The 17,540-nt window shown below is 40.1% G+C and overlaps 1 protein-coding gene across 2 annotated transcripts in view; it reads left to right on the forward strand.

Moving 5' to 3' along the window:
* abhd16a (abhydrolase domain containing 16A, phospholipase) overlaps positions 1-17,540 on the forward strand; it is a 41,680-nt gene that overhangs the window by 2,706 nt on the left and 21,434 nt on the right. For both annotated transcript variants that reach the window (XM_061914834.1, XM_061914833.1), the window contains exons 2-12: positions 3,635-3,691; positions 3,771-3,837; positions 9,791-9,877; positions 10,024-10,109; positions 10,202-10,275; positions 12,284-12,391; positions 12,460-12,574; positions 12,649-12,750; positions 12,820-12,883; positions 12,975-13,024; positions 13,181-13,304. In XM_061914834.1, the coding sequence (XP_061770818.1) occupies positions 3,635-3,691; positions 3,771-3,837; positions 9,791-9,877; positions 10,024-10,109; positions 10,202-10,275; positions 12,284-12,391; positions 12,460-12,574; positions 12,649-12,750; positions 12,820-12,883; positions 12,975-13,024; positions 13,181-13,304 (934 nt within the window). The remainder of the gene's footprint in view (positions 1-3,634; positions 3,692-3,770; positions 3,838-9,790; positions 9,878-10,023; positions 10,110-10,201; positions 10,276-12,283; positions 12,392-12,459; positions 12,575-12,648; positions 12,751-12,819; positions 12,884-12,974; positions 13,025-13,180; positions 13,305-17,540) is intronic.

The raw sequence follows: 17,540 nt of genomic DNA on the forward strand, positions 1-17,540 counted from the left end.
ACAACAGAATAACAGACTGAAATACCCATTTATATATATATATATATATATATATATATATATATGTTTATATATGTAGATATATTTATTAAAGGTAAATTGAGCAAATTGGCTATTTCTGGCAAATTATTTAAGTGTGTATCAAACTGGTAGCCCTTCGCATTAATCAGTACCCAAGAAGTAGCTCTTGGTTTCAAAAAGGTTGGTGACCCCTGCATTAGAGTATATACATTGAATTATTTACATTATTTACAATCCGGGGGTGGGATGAGGAGCTTTGGTTATATGCCGATTTCAAAAGGCCACGACCCCCTGAAACCCCTTCTCAACTGTCTATGCCACGTCAAGGCTTGGTTAGCCCAGAATTTTTTAATAATGAATGAGGGAAAAACGAAAATTTTAGTTTTTGGTCCGGCCCTCACTGACTTGGGACCATTGCAACATGACGTGCGTCCCAAAGTCACCAGCCTTGGCGTCACTATAGACAGCCATTTTAAACTTGACAAACAGGTCAATGGCGTTTTAAAATCGTGTTTTTATCATCTTCGTCTCAGAAAGCGCGCAGGAGTGTACATTTGGATGAGGTCCGTCATATACTGAGGTGCCAGTCCATGTAAAGATTTAAAAACAAACAGCAATGTTTTAAAGTCAATTCTAAAATGAACAGGGAGCCAGTGTAAACTCTGAAGAATTGGGGTTATATGCTGGCGTTTCCTGGCCCCTGTTAAAAGTCCTGCTGCCGCGTTCTGGACTAACTGCAACCGAGAGAGAGCTTATATTGGTTTTATATTTATTTTTTGTTTTTATTCAGTCATTGGTGGAGTATAATATTGTTTTTTAATATTGTTTTTAACATGTCTGTGCAGCACTTTGGAAACATTATTGTTGTTTAAATGTGCTATATAAATAAGGTGGATTAGATTGATTGGATTGGTTGATATCAGTACTTCAGTCATCAACACATGCATCAACAGAGAAATGGACATTGAAACAAACAGTGTAGGTCTTACTTAGTAGGATATGTACAGCCAGCAGAGAACATAGTGAGTTCACATAGCATATGAACAAGTAAATACATTAGAAATACATTTGATTATTTACATTAGGTTATTTAGAATCCGGGGAGATGGGATGTGAATGGAGGAGGGTATTAGTAAAGGTTTGAAGTTGCCTGGAAGTGTGGTTTTAGAGCGGTTTTGAAGGAGGATAGAGATGCACTTACTTTTACACCTGTTGGGAGTGCATTCCACATTGATGTAGCATAGAAAGAGAATGAGTTAAGACCTTTGTTAGATGGGAATCTGGGTTTAACGTGGTTTCTGGAGCTCCCCCTGGTGTTGTGGTTATGGCTGTCATTTACGTTAAGGAAGTAGTTTGACACGTACTTCAGGGAGGTGTAGCGGAGTTTATAGACTAGGCTCAGTGCAAGTTGTTTGACTCTGTCCTCCACCCTGAGCCAGCCCACCTTGGAAAAGTGGGTTGAAGTGAGGTTTGATCTGCGTTGGAGGTCTAGAAGTAACCTGACTAGCTTGTCCTGGGATGTTTGGAGTCTAGATCTGAGGGTTTTGGAGGTGCTGGGGGACCAGGAGGTGCAAGCGTAATCGAAGAAGGGTTGAATGAGAGTTCCTGCTAGAATCTTCAAGGTGCTTTTGTTGACCAGAGAGGAGATTCTGTAGAATAATCTCGTTCTTTGGTTGACCTTTTTGATTACCTTGGTTGCCATTTTATCACAGGAAAGATTAGCCTCTAGAATGGAACCTAGGTAGGTGACCTCATCTTTCCTGGTGATAACAATGTCACCCACTTTTATAGTGAAGTCACTGACTTTCTTAAGGTTGATATGGGACCCACATAGGATGGATTCCGTTTTACCTAAGTGTATGGATAGCTTGTTGTCAGCGAGCCAGGTGCAAATATTTAGGAGTTCAGCACTGAGGATTTGTTCCACCTGTGATTTGTCCTTGCCGGATACCAGCAGGGCCGAGTCATCCGCAAACAGGAACAATACACAGTGGCATGCTGATGGCATGTCGTTTACGTATATTAGGAACAGTTAAGGTCCTATTATACTGCCTTGGGGGACTCCACAGCTTACTGAGAGGGGAGGGGACACGGTGCCATTCACCTCTACCACCTGTTTACTCCCCTCCAAGTAAGATTGCATCCAGCTCGATTATGTTTTATCGAATCCGATTGCGCTGAGCTTATCCAACAGTATAGCGTGGTTCACGGTGTCAAAGGCCTTCTGAATGTCCAGCATGACCATGCCCGAGTCCACCTCATGTTTGATGTGGTCGGTCAGATAGAGAAGGCATGTGTCAGTGGAGTGGTTAGTTCTGAAGCCGGATTGGAATTTGTACATTCGGTTATTAGGAGCAAGGTATCTTCAGAGTGTTTACAAATATATAGAATCATTTACTGACCTTTTAATAATGAAATAACGTATGTGAATTACTATACACTAGGGCTGGGCGACATGGTCTTTTTTTAATATCTCGATATTTTTAGGCCATATCGCGATACACGATATATATCTCGATATTTTGCCTTAGCCTTGAATTTACACTTGATACATATAATCATTGACTGACCTTTTAATAATAAAATAACATCTGTGAATTAGTATACACTAGGGCTGGGCGATACTGACTTTTTTAAATATCTCGATATTTTTAGGCCATATCGCGATACACGATATACAGTATCCATCTATCCATTTTTAACCGCTTATTCCCTTAGGGGTCGCGGGGGGCGCTGGTGCCTATCTCAGCTACAATCAGTATATCTCAATATTTTGCCTCCGCCTTGAATTAACACTTGATGCATATAATCACAGCAGTAGGATGATTTTATTTTGTCTACATTAAAATATTCTTGTTCATACTGCATCAATATATGCTCATTTTAAACTTTCATGCAGAGAGGGAAATCACAACTAAGTCAATTGACCAAAACTGTATTTATTAAACAGTTATTAGCAGGTGACTTTTCAAATGATGCTACATATTAGCAGTAATGCTACTTTTTGTAGCAACACTTCTGCCCCACACTTGACAAATTAAAGTTGTCTATTCGACATCTTCCCGTTTGAAGTTGACCCACCGCCACTGTTTTTCTTAGGAACTAATTCCAGACTGCAGAATATCTTATTTTCAATAATGTTGACGGTAGTTATCATAATTCTTATTCTTTGTACTTTGTAAGCACTATTAATTTGAACAACCTCTTAAACTGGATTGTATCAGTACAATGTTCAACTTATTTACTTAATCCATTCCATAATTTAATTCCACATACTGATATGCTAAAGGTTTTAAGTGTTGTACGTGCATATAAATGTTTTAAATTGGATTTTCCTCTAAGGTTGTATTTCTCCTCTTTAGTTGAGAAGAATTGTTGTACATTCTTTGGTAGCAGGTTAGAATTTGCTTTGTACATCATTTTAGCTCTTTGCAATTTGACCAAATCCATCCATCCATCCATTTTCTACCCACATTTTAATATTTTTGACTCAATAAATAAAGGGTTTGTATGTTCTCTACAACCAACATTATGTATTTTTCATTCTGTATTATACCGTTTTTTGGGAGAAATTAATGTTTATGTAATATTGTGTTTCCCCCCCTGGGGACAGGGATGGAACTACCAGCCAGGGAGTCTGGAGAAACACACTGACAGCATCCTCGGTTGGGTCAGTATATTTCTAGTGAGCCTAATGAAACGATTAGTCATGTAATAATCCATGTGTTTATCATGTGTGCCTTCTCCAGGCCTCAGCACTGTGGTATCTGTCCTACTACAGTTCTCCTCTCCTGCTGTGTTATCTGTATAGAAAAGGTAAGATAAGACGCTGAATTGGTCGATGTTTTGGAAGTATTCCAACTATGTACTTAACAGAGTTTGCAAATACATCAAAGATGCTATTTTAATCCATTTCTAATGGATAAAGCTTTGGTCTGGACAAGAGGTCATCAGGTGGTCCTAGGGCTGGGCGATATATGTTGATATGCTCGATATATCGCGTGTTTGTTTCTGTGCGATATAGAAAATGACTATATCGTGATTTTTCGAGTTAGGGCTGGGCGATATATCGATATACTCAATATATCGCGGGTTTGTCTCTGTGCGATACAGTCCTATATCGTGATATTCCAGTAGGCCTGGGCGATATGGCCTTTTTTTAATATCTTGATATTTTTAGGCCATATCGTTAAGGCACTGCCTTTAGCGTCCTCTACAACCTTTCATCGCGTCCACTTTTTCTCCACACACACAGCACACCAGCATGGTCACATGTTGTATGCGGCTCCTGCAGACAAATGAAAGTGACTGCACGTCATACTTGCTCAGCAGCCATACAGGTCACACTGAGGGTGGCCGTAGAAACAACTTTAACACTGTTATAAATATGCGCCACACTGTGAACCCACACCAAACAAGAATGACAAACACATTTCGGGAGAACATCCGCACCGTAACACAACATAAACACAACAGAACAAATACCCAGAACCCCTTGCAGCCCTAATTCTTCCGGGACGCTACAATATACACCCCTGCTACCAAAAAACCACACCCCCCATCCCCGCCCGCATCCCCCCCTCCCCCATCTCCCGAATTCGGAGGTCTCAAGGTTGGCAATTATGCCTTAACCACAACATTCTCCGATTGGTGGGTCAGCAGTGGTTGGTCAGATCACTGCCCCTCTCATCCAGGCTTCCAGCTATTGTACTCTCTTTTATGCCAGAGCCAACAGGAGGCGCTCTCTTTCGCTTCTCCCAGCCTACGAACGGCTGTTTTCCTCAAGTGACCACTCAATCCGACCTTTGTCATCAGAGTCCACACAGATTGAGCAGGGAATCCTCTACATCCACCTTCCGTTGTCATCAGCCATGCTCTCCACTCCTTGTCCCGGCAGTCCTGGACAAGTTGTTGGTTCTTTGTTTTCTTCCTCTCCGCCGCTTCCTCACATCCCTCCTCCCACGGGACAGTAAATTCCACCAGGATTTTTTTATTTCCCTCTGGCGACCACATAACTATGTCTGGTCTCAGAGTGGTGGACAGTACAGCTGCTAGAAAGAGGAGCTTCCTCCCCAGGTCGACCTCCATCTCCCGACCCTGGGCCAACTGCAGGAGGTTTTGCTTGGCTTGGCCTTGGACAACTGGTCTATGACCCTCTTTCATGAAGGTGATTGTGGTCAGCAGTGGCTTAGTTTTGGCTGGGTGTTACTTTCTCCTCTTTTGCTCCAACACCATTGCCAACACCTTGTCATGGCGCCACCTGTATCTTCCCTGGGTCAATGCTGTTTTGCATCCAGAAAGAATGTGCGCCACAGTTCCTTTACCGCCACACAACCTGCACAGCGGGTCCTCCCTCATTCAACCACCTATGCAAGTTGACTGGGGTCGGCAGGGTGTCGTATACTGCTCGGAGCAGTATATGCTCCCTTCCCAAGAGGCGGTGTTTTTCAACCTTTTTTGAGCCAAGGCACATTTGTTTTCATTGAAAATAACCGGAGGCACACCACCAGCAGAAACCATTAAAAATGAAACTCAGTTGACAGTAAAAAGTCGTTGTCAGAATTGCTGTATACGACTTTAAACCATAAAGCAGTGTTTTTCAACCTTTTTTGAACCAAGGAATGTTTTTTGCGTTGAAAATATCCGGAGGCACACCACCATCAGAAATGGTTAAAAAACGAAACTAAACTTAAAACTGTATTTTCCGGACCATAGGGCACACCGGATTATAAGGCCCACTGCCGATGAGCAGGTCTGTTCAGGTTTTTTTTTTCATACAAAAGACGCACCTTATTATAGGGCGCATTAAAGGGGTCATAATATTTTTTGATTTTTATATATTGAAAACATTTCCTTGCGGTGTACATAACATGTAATCATCTATCAATTCATCCATTTTCTATTGCTTGTCCCTTTTGGGGTCACAGGAGGGCAGGAGCCTGGACAAGTTGCGACGTCATCCCAGGGCCAACACAAATAGTGATATATAGTAATAATGGAAGTAACCATTTGAAATAATACAACCTTGTATTTCTCATTGCTGTTGAATTGTTTACCATTGTACTGTATTTGGAAGATAAATAACTTTGTTATCCCGAAAAAAAAAAACATTTTGCAGATTCTCATCACTGTTAGCAAAATTGAACAAATATTTAACATCTTACTGTTACTTTGCGGGACTTCTCACTAGCGAGTCACAAGTAGGAAGGCGATGTCCGTGTATCCTGTGTGTGTAAACTATTGGTCCCACTCTCCGCCCACAGAGACAAAGATTGTGAATGACTGAAAAGAGTTCAGTTAATTCTATAGTTAAATAAACACATTCAGGTGCTGAGAGCGATGCACGTAGTGAGAGACCTCTTTCTCTCTGTTTGAAATGAGAGATGAAGAAAACAAACACACACGTACATAGCAATTTATTGACAGCAAAGTGAGCATTTTCCTTTTTCGTTCAGTGAATTGACTTGACTATTGGCCCAGGCCTACTAATGGCTGTTACGGTCCGCTTGCAATGAGGCCATGTGACGTTTAATGAACCATTGTACAGTATCCAAAGGCTTAAGCTGCTCTATGCCGGTTGGCGCACACTAACAATTGGCACTACCACCCCCTAATAACGGTAATCGCAAAATTACCATAAACAAATAACTAATGAACTTACTAGTTGGGGTGACTTAATCCAATATTGATATTTGTTATCGGTCCGGAAAAAACAAATATCATATTATGCCAACTTGCATCTAAAATTTATGATATAAGCTCCAATACAGCTTTCCTGCCGCACGTTTACTTGTCCAAAATTGGAAAGCCAGTTAACATCAAAATGTCGTCTAATAAGCAAACAAGTTTTTTAGTGAAGTCATTTACAAAAGGTAAACATGGTGGCTAGGCTACTAAGAGTAAGCAGCTAGAGTTAAACATAGATGTCCTATGCACACACTTGGACACATCATCAGTGTTGTTGCCTGGCTTCACTGGGTGTTTTGGTTCTTGCAACAGACATTGTCTGCCGGGCCACATGTCTGGGGTTGATCAAGCTCCGGCCTGTGTCCCTACTTGTTCCGCCTCTTCAGCCAGTGCCATCTTGATGTCTTTTCTGCTACCTTTATGTCTGACTGGAGGACTCCCCCCCAGCTTTGCCCTGTGATGCTCAAAGTTTTATAGGCCTTGCTAAGTTAATGGTTGTCAAATCCCCGACAGCCCACCTTTATCGGCATGCACCCGGTCTTAAACAAGCTCTTGATATTTTGCCCTTTACCTATCTTGAGCCTCCTCCATCCTTTCCTACCAGAGCACAGTTAGCTCCAACAAGATCAGTTACCTTATGGTGCCTGAGACCAGGATGATGTCTGGTCTCAAGGCAGACCGTGTGAAAAAATGTGTGATTCTCAGTCACTGCTCCAGGTCAACTGACATCACCCAGCTTGGGGCAGCTGAAAATCCCACATTTCCAAGATGGGCCTTATGCTGCATATGAACTTCAGCCATTTCCACTGCCTCGCCTGTCTTCCACTTCCTCCCTGTCCTCACAATATTGCCTGCCCAAGAGACTTTATCTCTCTGTCCAGTGTACTAGAAATGCTCTCTGGCTCGAGTCACAACAAACTCCTCCCTAACAGAGCTAAATGGGAGCCTGAGCTTGTTGGTGTTCACATACAGGAGTGGGATTTAGTAATAACACATAAGCTTCTCCAACCCCTGAAGTATCCACTTGGCTCCTGGCACGGTAGCTTTTTTAACCCTGAGATGATCCATAAAAGCCCTGATTGGTGGTCGTCTTGATGAGCGGGCTGCAGCACGAAGGTTCAGCCGACTTAACAAGCATGTTCATTGCCAACGCAAATAGGGTCACAGAGATAGTGCAGCTGTGATTATCCCCACTTCAAGTCGTTGCAAATTAGATATTGTCTGGCCAAAATAGACCCTCAGGCCGAACTCCCTGTAATAGTCCAAGATTAGATGTTTTATCTTCTTGCTAACATGATGCTTGTCCAAGTCCCACTTCAATTAACTTATGCGGGATTGGGCCATAAGCGTTTGTGAGATCCAGCCGGCCCTTTTTGCAGTTATAAACCAGTCTTTTCCTGGTTGTCACTAGTCAAACCAGAATATGTAGTTTAACATCCGTTTTTTATGCCCAAGCTTGGACACATCAGTGCTGTTGCCTGGCTTCATCGGGAGTTTTAGGTCTTGCAACAGACTTCCTCTATCAGGCAACTTGACTGGGTTGGATCAAGCCCTGGCCTGTGTCCACGTGACTTTTGGCCCCCATTTTTCTCCCCTCTTCAGCCACTGCCACCACGTCTGACTAGATTAGATTAGATAGTACTCTATTCTTAGATGGCTCTCCTCCTGCTAGGCCTTGCTAAGAGAATGGCCGGCGAATTTCGACAGCCCGCCTCTACCGACATATGCACCTCGTCTTCCACCCATTTTTAATTTTATTTTTTTTTCTAACAGCTAAGCACACAAGAATACTTGTCCTTAGTTTAACAATATTGCAGTCTATTACAAAACATGTGTCACTATAAACAAGTATTAAATAAATATTATTTCATAGTACTTACATAAAAAGTATCCAAGGCAGAAGTGTATTAGAAAGTATCCGATAACAACTTACTGTGTTATGAGCTTAACCTAGTGGATTATTGTAGCCACTAGGTATCCCCCAAAAAACATTACCACTCAAACTTATAGACAGCATTATTCCATTCCAAAATAAATTAGTGTTTTTTATAACTGTGTTTTGACTATTTTCACTTTATCAATATGGTGGCTGAGAAGGGTTTCAACAAATACCATACACAAAAACTTTCAGCCACAACATGCAAACACCACAACACAACATCATAAAGCCACAACGCAATCATTTTCAGCCACAACACGGTTAAAAAATACACTCTAAATGCAAACACCACAAAAACAGAAACCCACAACACAACAACTTACTCCACAACACAATAAAATAAAGCCACAAAATTAAGTGAAAGTAAACTGTTAAATCCATGTCACTTTCTGTTCCGCTGTCACTTTCGTTATGTCACTTATGTGGCTTAACGTTGTTGTGTTTTGGCTTTATGTTGTACTACACACAGTAGGTTTCACAAATAATGGCATCCGTGGAGAATTTTTAACTTCACTTTTTTGTTATATTTCGATTGCAATTCTGTGGTGTTTAAAAATAGAGTGTTATTTGATGTTATTTGTGTGGATGGTAAGAAAGCCTCAGTGGTAGAAGGATTTAATAGCTGTAAAGGTTTGGTTTCCAAAAGTTGGAAAACAGTTATTTTGATCTCTTGCTATTCGCTAATGCTAGCAAGTAAGTCCAGCCCTTTTGGGCAGATCTTATGGCATTTACTGTGGCATTTTCTATGCCGTCTAGCGGCATGGAGGGTCGTAGCTTCAATCAATCAATCATTCATTGTTTACTTATATAGCCCTAAATCACAAGCTTAAATTTTGCTCACAACTAGACTATTCGTATCTCAAAATATTCATAAGTTAAGATACCAGTGTACATGACACATTTCTTTCATTGATTTCCTCATTAGCTTTATCGGAAGCATTCAACCTTTTAAGTGTGGTCCTCCTTGAGATTTCACCCGGCAGTGTGTGTGGTGTGAGTGGGTGGACATCATATGAAATTCAGTTCTCCCACATGTGTAATTAAACCAAACAACTGAATCATTCATTCATTGCTGGAGGTAGTTTGTGCTACGCTTCAGCTTCTCATATTAATTCATGTTCCGTGTGTATTTTTTGTTGTTAGGCTACATCTGCAGCAGTAAATTGGCACCAGTGAGTCAGTATATGGCAACAGCGCTTTTGTGTCTTTTTGGAGTGGCGTGTCTGCGAGGTGAGATGACACTTATTCAGTCCCTTGGTGCATGAGTCCAAATGTACTCTGCCAATAATATATCATTAAGAGTGAGACATCTGTACCCTGTGAAGCACAATTGTGGGTTTTTTTAGCCTCACTTCATCTTTTTTTCCCTCTTCAAGGCTTGGGAAGATGGAGGAGTGCAGAATATCTTCAGTTTATTTCCATTTTGGAGGAGGCGAAGACAAATAACTCACCAGCTAACAAGGTGAGGATGTGTCAGCTTCACTAAAGAATTGGGAAAAGTGTAAATGAGTCTTTTTCATAACGTCAGGTGTGTTTCTTCCTAAATTTTTATAGAAAAAACTGAGATGCTACGACTTTGACTTCTCTCAATGGCCTGCAGATTTCCACTGGACAGACACAAACAATCCGTAAGATTTTGTCATTATTGGTCGAATAAATGTATTGGCTATTTTATTAAAGCTACTAACCTTATAAATGTAAAAATAAAAAAAACCCTTTTTTGTTTTTAAAAGGGAACTGCCTTTTTTTGAATTTTTTTTCTATAATTTATAATCCTTCGGTGCATATGATGGAGCCAATCGGAGCCATGACTTCATTGCGTCAATTGCATTTATTCTGACCATAAAACACCATCACAACGTCAGCTGGTGAGCTGCTTTTCTCGACTCTGAGCTTGTGAAAGTTAATTGTAAATTATAAATCGTACCTCTCACCTTGATAGTAGAATGATGTGGACATAAACCAAGAAGTTGATCAACTTTGACAGCCAATTTAAACCCACAGATGGCAAGAAAGATGGGCGAAAGATGCTGGTTTTGACCCACCAAGTTATTCTTCATCTAAACAGGAATATATCAACATCCTTACAGTCGGCATCCCGAGCAGACATTATACAGTCACTGATTGTTTTATTATGTTTTTTGGCTCTCATGAAGTCTATATACTTTGTAGTCAGTGTTGCAGTTGAAGGAATAAGTTATCGTTGTGATGCGTCTATGAAATTAATGCGCCATTTATGCTTAAAATGAGTAAAAATAGATATTACATTTTATTATGAATGTGCTTGTTACTATGTTACATATATACTTACAGCGTCTTATTAAAACGTTGAAATGTTTGTGTTTGTAGGCAGAATAGAACGACTCCTATTATCTCCATTGTAAGCAGACTTTTGCTTGCATTTATTTACTCGTTAAAATAAATAAAACAAAAAAGACTTGTATGCTTGTCTTACATAAGAATTGTGAATGATAGATTTTTTTGTTTAAAACTAAAAATCCCAAAAAGTGCAGTTCCCTTTTAAATTGAAAGTAAAAAATGCGGGGAAAAATATGTTTAAAAAGTATATTTCATTGTTTGAATATTTCTTGTATATTATACACTTAAAAACTTATTTAAAAAAAACTAAAATTTTAACAAAGAATCTAAAAATAATTAGTTGCCGGTTAAATTCTTCAAGGAACAATTTTTTTATTCCTTTCTTCTAAGTTCTGACACTTTTTTTTTTTTAAATACAGTTTTAAATAACAGGTTTTTCTAAATAGCTGCCCCTCAAATATTTGAAAAATCCGTAATATACAATCTGTAGAATTATATTTAAAGTTCATTTAATTTTGGGTATAAGTTATGGGATAACTGCAAAGGGCTGCTCAAAAAAAAAAAAAAAAAAAATTCACATCTGAGTGTCATCTATTTTTTCTGATTCATAATCAATTCATAATTTTCAATAATTGGAAAAACTTTTGTAAAGTTACTTACTTGCTGTGAAAATGTCATATGTCATCAGCCAAAAGCAGCTTTGTAACCTGTTTTGAAAAGTGTTTTATTATAACTTTTATGGCAAATAATGTATCACGGTAATCGGTTTGAATCAAGAATCGTGGGGAATCATTAATGAATTCTAAATCAATTTGTCACTTTAGGAGCCTGAATCAAATCATGAGTTGTTGTAAGATATCCATTTCTACTTTTTAGCCTCTTTTGCACTGCATAACATCGGCTCAACTCTGTGGTTTGGCTGTTCAATTTGTATAAAACAGTCCTGCTGGAAACTGTAAAAAAACCAAGCAACACTGCACGTATCAGTTGTAACAAGACACACTTACAAATGACATCAATAACGGCGACGGATCGCTTGTGGCTGTTAACAAAATAACAAATGCGTCCAAGAGAAGAAGAAGGGCAGCCGCTGCAAAGTGGACACTGTGGAAAAGCTGAGGCACTGCAACAGGAAGAGAAAACATCTTAAACGTTTCTCATTTTGTATTCATGTATCCCCAAATGTCAGCAGTGGTTTATGTCACACATCTTATTTTGTGCCTTTTAGTGCCTTCTTTTCCAGTGGAAAAGGAATGTTGGCCGTAATGTTGTCTCAGCTCATCAGCGGGATGTAAGTATGTTAACTATGTGTGACAGGAAGCTTTCCAAGGCCGGCGTGTCTCTGCTGAAGCCCGAGCCCAGACTGAGAGGAGCAGCAGACGGCGTGCTTCGCTCCGTGCGCACTGTGCCATGCCACGTCGTCAGGTGTTCCTCCCCTCTAACAGCTCGTCGCACTGTACCGCACATGGTCGTCATCAGCATTTATGTTCCAGTTTTCTCATCGCTCACTCGTTTGGGAGGAGGATGCTGTATCCTGGCTCTGTGGGATTGCTGCAGAAAGCCATGAGGCCCATGCTCCAGCAAGGCCAGGCCAAGCTAATAGAGGAGGTAACAAGCACACTCTCTCTAAACTCCTCCAACAGCTTCTAATAAAGACGGCTCCCGCCTTCCGTCTGTCACAGTTTGACGGGCAAAGGAACAAGATGATAGCATGTGACGGAAATGAGATCGACACCATGTTTGTGGATCGGAGGGAAGGCGGGGGACGCAAGGGCCAGACCCTGGTAAATGACTGCACACATGATGCCATCTGTGTGTGTGTGTCTCCACTCACATTTATGTTCCGCCCGCAGGTCATCTGCTGCGAAGGCAATGCCGGCTTCTACGAGGTGGGCTGCATGAACACCCCCCTAGAAGGTGAGAACCGGTCCTCACAAGTGTCATGTGACGCGCGGTTGAGTCACTTTGCGGGGGTTTGAATGCTGTTGTGTTTTCATGCACATTGCAGGCGGCTACTCTGTCCTGGGATGGAACCATCCTGGCTTCGGAGGCAGTACGGTAAACAGCAATCTTGCTACCATAATGTGCTACTGATCGGACAGCAGGGGAAGCGACTGTTGGAATTGTAGATAACATCAGCAGAGGGATTGTATCTAATTCCTCTACGGGAGCTTATTAAGGTACAAATCATGTTTTGTTTATCTTGTCTTCCAGGGGGTGCCTTTTCCACAGAATGAGGCCAACGCCATGGATGTTGTTATTCAGTTTGCGATACACAAGCTGGGCTTCCAGCTCAACAATATAGTCGTATACGCCTGGTCCATAGGCGGATTCACAGGTACACAAACACAACAACACTATCTCATTATTGGCGTCTTACAGTATGATATTGTCACAGTATCAGGCCACAATATGATGTTGTATTGCCCAAAAACAAAAGACTTGGTGAAAATGTCTTAGTGTGTAAAATTAAGTGGCAGGAATGTCTAGGATAAACACACTTACTGTCTTTGAACACAAACATAATGCTCAAACGTTCTATTCACATTATTTACTACTAACAAGTATTTTAAGTGCAAAACTTTGTGCGGTAACATCCCCTGTTTCAAGCAAATATATATTTTTAAAAACCTTATGTTTTAAAACATCCAGTGTTTACAAATGTAAAACAATAATGTTCACTTTAGCGGCGTGGCGAAGTTGGTAGAGTGGCTGTGCCAGCAATCTGAGGGTTATTGGTTCAATCCCCACCTTCTACCATCCTAGTCACGTCCGTTGTGTCCTTGGGCAAGACACTTCACCCTTGCTCCTGATGGGTCCTGGTGAGCGCCTTGCATGGCAGCTCCAGCCGTCAGTGTGTGAATGGGCGAATGTGGAAATACTGTAAAAAGCACTTTGGGCTCCTTAAAAAGGGGTAGAAGAGTGCTGTACAAGTACAACCCATTTACCATTCCAAGTTACTTTATGAGAAGGAGTGTCGTCTGCAGTGGACATTTTTTTAATATCAGTTTGGAAAATGCTGTTTCTCAGAAAAAGTTCACTCTTAATGTAAATACCTCACAAATTGATATTTAGCCTCGCTGGCTTCGAATATCACCAAAAATTATTCCCGGGCGCGGCCACTGCTGCTGCTCACTGCTCCCCTCACCTCCCAGGTGGTGATCAAGGGTGATGGGTCAAATGCAGAGTATAATTTCGGCACAACTCAGGGGTGTGTGACAATCATTGGAACTTTAACTTTAGTATAATTTCCGGGTGATGGTTTATCCATTAGTTTCTTATATTACTTGTGTTCCCACGCTCCCATCCGGGGTTTCCCTCCGCGTCGTGCACCATGACTTGTGTCGGCCTGGAAACACTCAAGATGGAGGTGGCGTGCTGTGCTTTTCAGTACGCAGACTTTATTACCTCCACTAAAGAGGTTATGTTTTCACCAGGGTTTGTTTGTCCGTTTGTTAGCAATATAACTTAAAAAAGTTATGGATGGATTTTGATAACACTTGTCAGGAAATGTAAGGAAAAAACGTTTCTCTTTTATATACAACAAACACACTTCTCCCTCATGCTTCCTGTTTTTCTCCCCTTTATGGCACCTTGCTGGTGCTGCGCAGAGGATGTTGAGATACGACGTTTATTTTCAGTCCGGCCTATGCAAAAGCACCTTTAAAAAATAGTACACTCACCAAGTTTTCGTTGGATACGGTCACACGTCACAACATTATTGTAAGGCGGTGGTTCTCTTTTTTCACCAAGTACCACCTCAGGAAAAAACAAAAACTCTTCAATTACCACCATAATGACCGACGTCAAAATACAGTAGCATAGAAGGCTTAAGTATTCAATGAAATAAGGCAGTGTTTTTATTTAAAAAGTATATGTTTTATTTTTGGCCACTGTAATGTTACACACAGATTCCACATAACACTGTTTGAATATAGGAAAATAAAACATTATGCTTTAATCAAGTGATTCTTTGCCGTTCTACTAGATGGAGCCCGCGTACCACAAGTGGTGTACACACGCAAACTGAGAATCACTGTTTTCACTGTAAGTATTTTGAAACCGCAATACCACAGTATCTGCAGTACCGTTACATCCCTACCCTCAATTAAGACAGTACAGCCTTGGTTAGCAGGAGTCCTAGTGATACTGCCAAGGAGAAGCTAGAGCTTGGTAAAGTTTCCTGTTTGGTAACACTTTGCCTTTCCAGTAAACCAAATAAAAACAAACAATTAAACTAGTTCTGGAATGCGGTTACAAGCTGGAAATATTAATGTCGCACTTCAGCTAATAAGGTACTTTTATTTCCTATAAATAAAATAATCATTCACACTGGTCAAAACGGTACATTTGCAGTTTTTATATATTTCAAAAATAATACTAATTCAAGCTGTTTACAGACATGTGCACAGGTAGAACCCTAGTGGGGCTCAAACTCCTGCCCTTTTTGTAAATATGAGAAAAGTGCCCTTTCTGCTGGAGGCCTTTTTTCATTTATTTAGTTTTGGTTTGAGTTTATTTTGAACATGTTTACAATTACAACACGATTTGTCACAATTTCCAGTTTCTCTTTTCAACATGTTCGAAAAGGAGTAGGAAGAACCGGAGCTTATTTAATCCTACCCTTTTCCATTACATAGCAAACAGTTTTGTTCACTTATAATAATAATAATAATAATAATAATAATAATAGTAGCAAAATAAGTTTTATTTCATATACTAAGATGAATAGTATTATCAACAAGTTCAGAATTCTTATCATGGTTCTTCTTTTTTGTACTTCAACACTTCTGAGTTTAAACGGTTTCTTAAATTGGATAATATGAGTACATTGTTTGATTCCTTTACCCATTCATTCCATCACTTAATTCCACATACTGATTTACTAAAGTTTTTAAGTGTTATACATGCGTTCACATGCAGTGGGCGGTACAGCTCGGTTGGTAGAGCAGCCATGCCAGCAACTTGAGGGTTGCAGGTTCGATTCCCGCTTCCGCCATCCTAGTCACTGTCGTTGTGTCCTTGGGCAAGACACTTTACCCACCTGCTCCCAGTGCCACCCACACTGGTTTAAATGTAACTTAGATATTGGGTGTCACTATGTAAAGCACTTTGAGTCACTAGAGAAAAGCGCTATATAAATATAATTCACTTCACTTCACAAATGTTTTAGGTTACATATTTCTCTGAGGTAGTATTTCTTTTCTTTTTTGAGAAGAATTGTATGTTTTTGGGTAGCAGGTTATAATATGCTTTGTGCATAATTTTAGCTGTTATCAAATTCACTATTTTGTGAAGTTTCAATATTTTTGATTTATAAATAAAGGGTTTGAATGTTCTCTATATCCAACATGATGTATTATTCTAACTGATCTTTATTGTAACACAGTTAATGAATGAAGTGTACTTTTGTAGTTATTTCCCCATATTTTTGCACAATAACTCAGATATGGTAGCACTAGCGAGCAATAAAGAATATAATTTTTGGTCCAATACATATTTTGCTTTATTCATTATTGATGTATTTCTTGCCACCTTATGTTGTATATTTTTATATGAGATGTCCAGTTCATTTTATCATCAATCATTACACCTAGAAATTTGATTCACGTTACTCTTTCACTGTCTATTCCGTCTATTTGTATTTGTGTTTGACTGAATGCGTGGGTTCCCTCCGGGTACTCCGGCTTCCTCCCACCTCCAAAGACATGCACCTGGGGATAGGTTGATTGGCAACACTAAATGGTCCCTAGTGTGTGAATGTTGTCTGTCTATCTGTGTTGGCCCTGCGATGAGCTGGCGACTTGTCCAGGGTGTACCCCGCCTTCCGCCCGATTGTAGCTGAGATAGGCGCCAGCGCCCCCCGCGACCCCAAAAGGGAATAAGCGGTAGGAAATGGATGGATGGATGGATGGATGGATGTCTCTTCAACTGTTACAGAATAGCGTTTTTTTTGTTTTACTGAGGTTTTAAGGATACTCTGTTTTTGTCAAACCATCCTTTTCATGTATTCAGTTCTTCTGTTATTATTTGTATTAGATTCTGGGTGTTCTCTCCTGAACAAAACGCTGTTGTATCGTCTGCAGATAATACTAACTTTAAGACTTTTGTCATTTTACCAATGTAATTTATATAAAGATTGTTCAATTTTGGTCCCACAGGATATATTTACACGTGTGTTGGCCTAGCTTCACGTATCTCTTCCTGTTGTTTAAGTAGCTTCTTACCCAGTTTAAGACCAACCCTCTGATGCCAAACATTTTAATTTTTTGATTAAAATTAATTAATTTTGTCAAACGCTGCTGCGCACTGTTTAATAGCTTTTGCATTGGTAATTTCCTCTGTTACACTATTTTAATTCAAGCCATCAATGTTGAAATATTAGCTTTGTATCCATATTGGTTTTCTGCGAATATACTATATTTGTTTATGAAGTTGTCCAATCAGTTTTCAATGATTTTAGAAAATTGTGGAAGTAAAGAAACGGGTCTATAATTTCTAAATTGGTGTTTGTCTCCAGTCTTATAAATCGGTACAAGTTTAGCTGTTTTCACTTTGTTTCGGAATTTGCTTG

This window comes from Nerophis ophidion, linkage group LG11 (genome assembly GCF_033978795.1).
Source record: "Nerophis ophidion isolate RoL-2023_Sa linkage group LG11, RoL_Noph_v1.0, whole genome shotgun sequence".
Classification (NCBI taxonomy): Eukaryota; Metazoa; Chordata; class Actinopteri; order Syngnathiformes; family Syngnathidae; genus Nerophis; species Nerophis ophidion.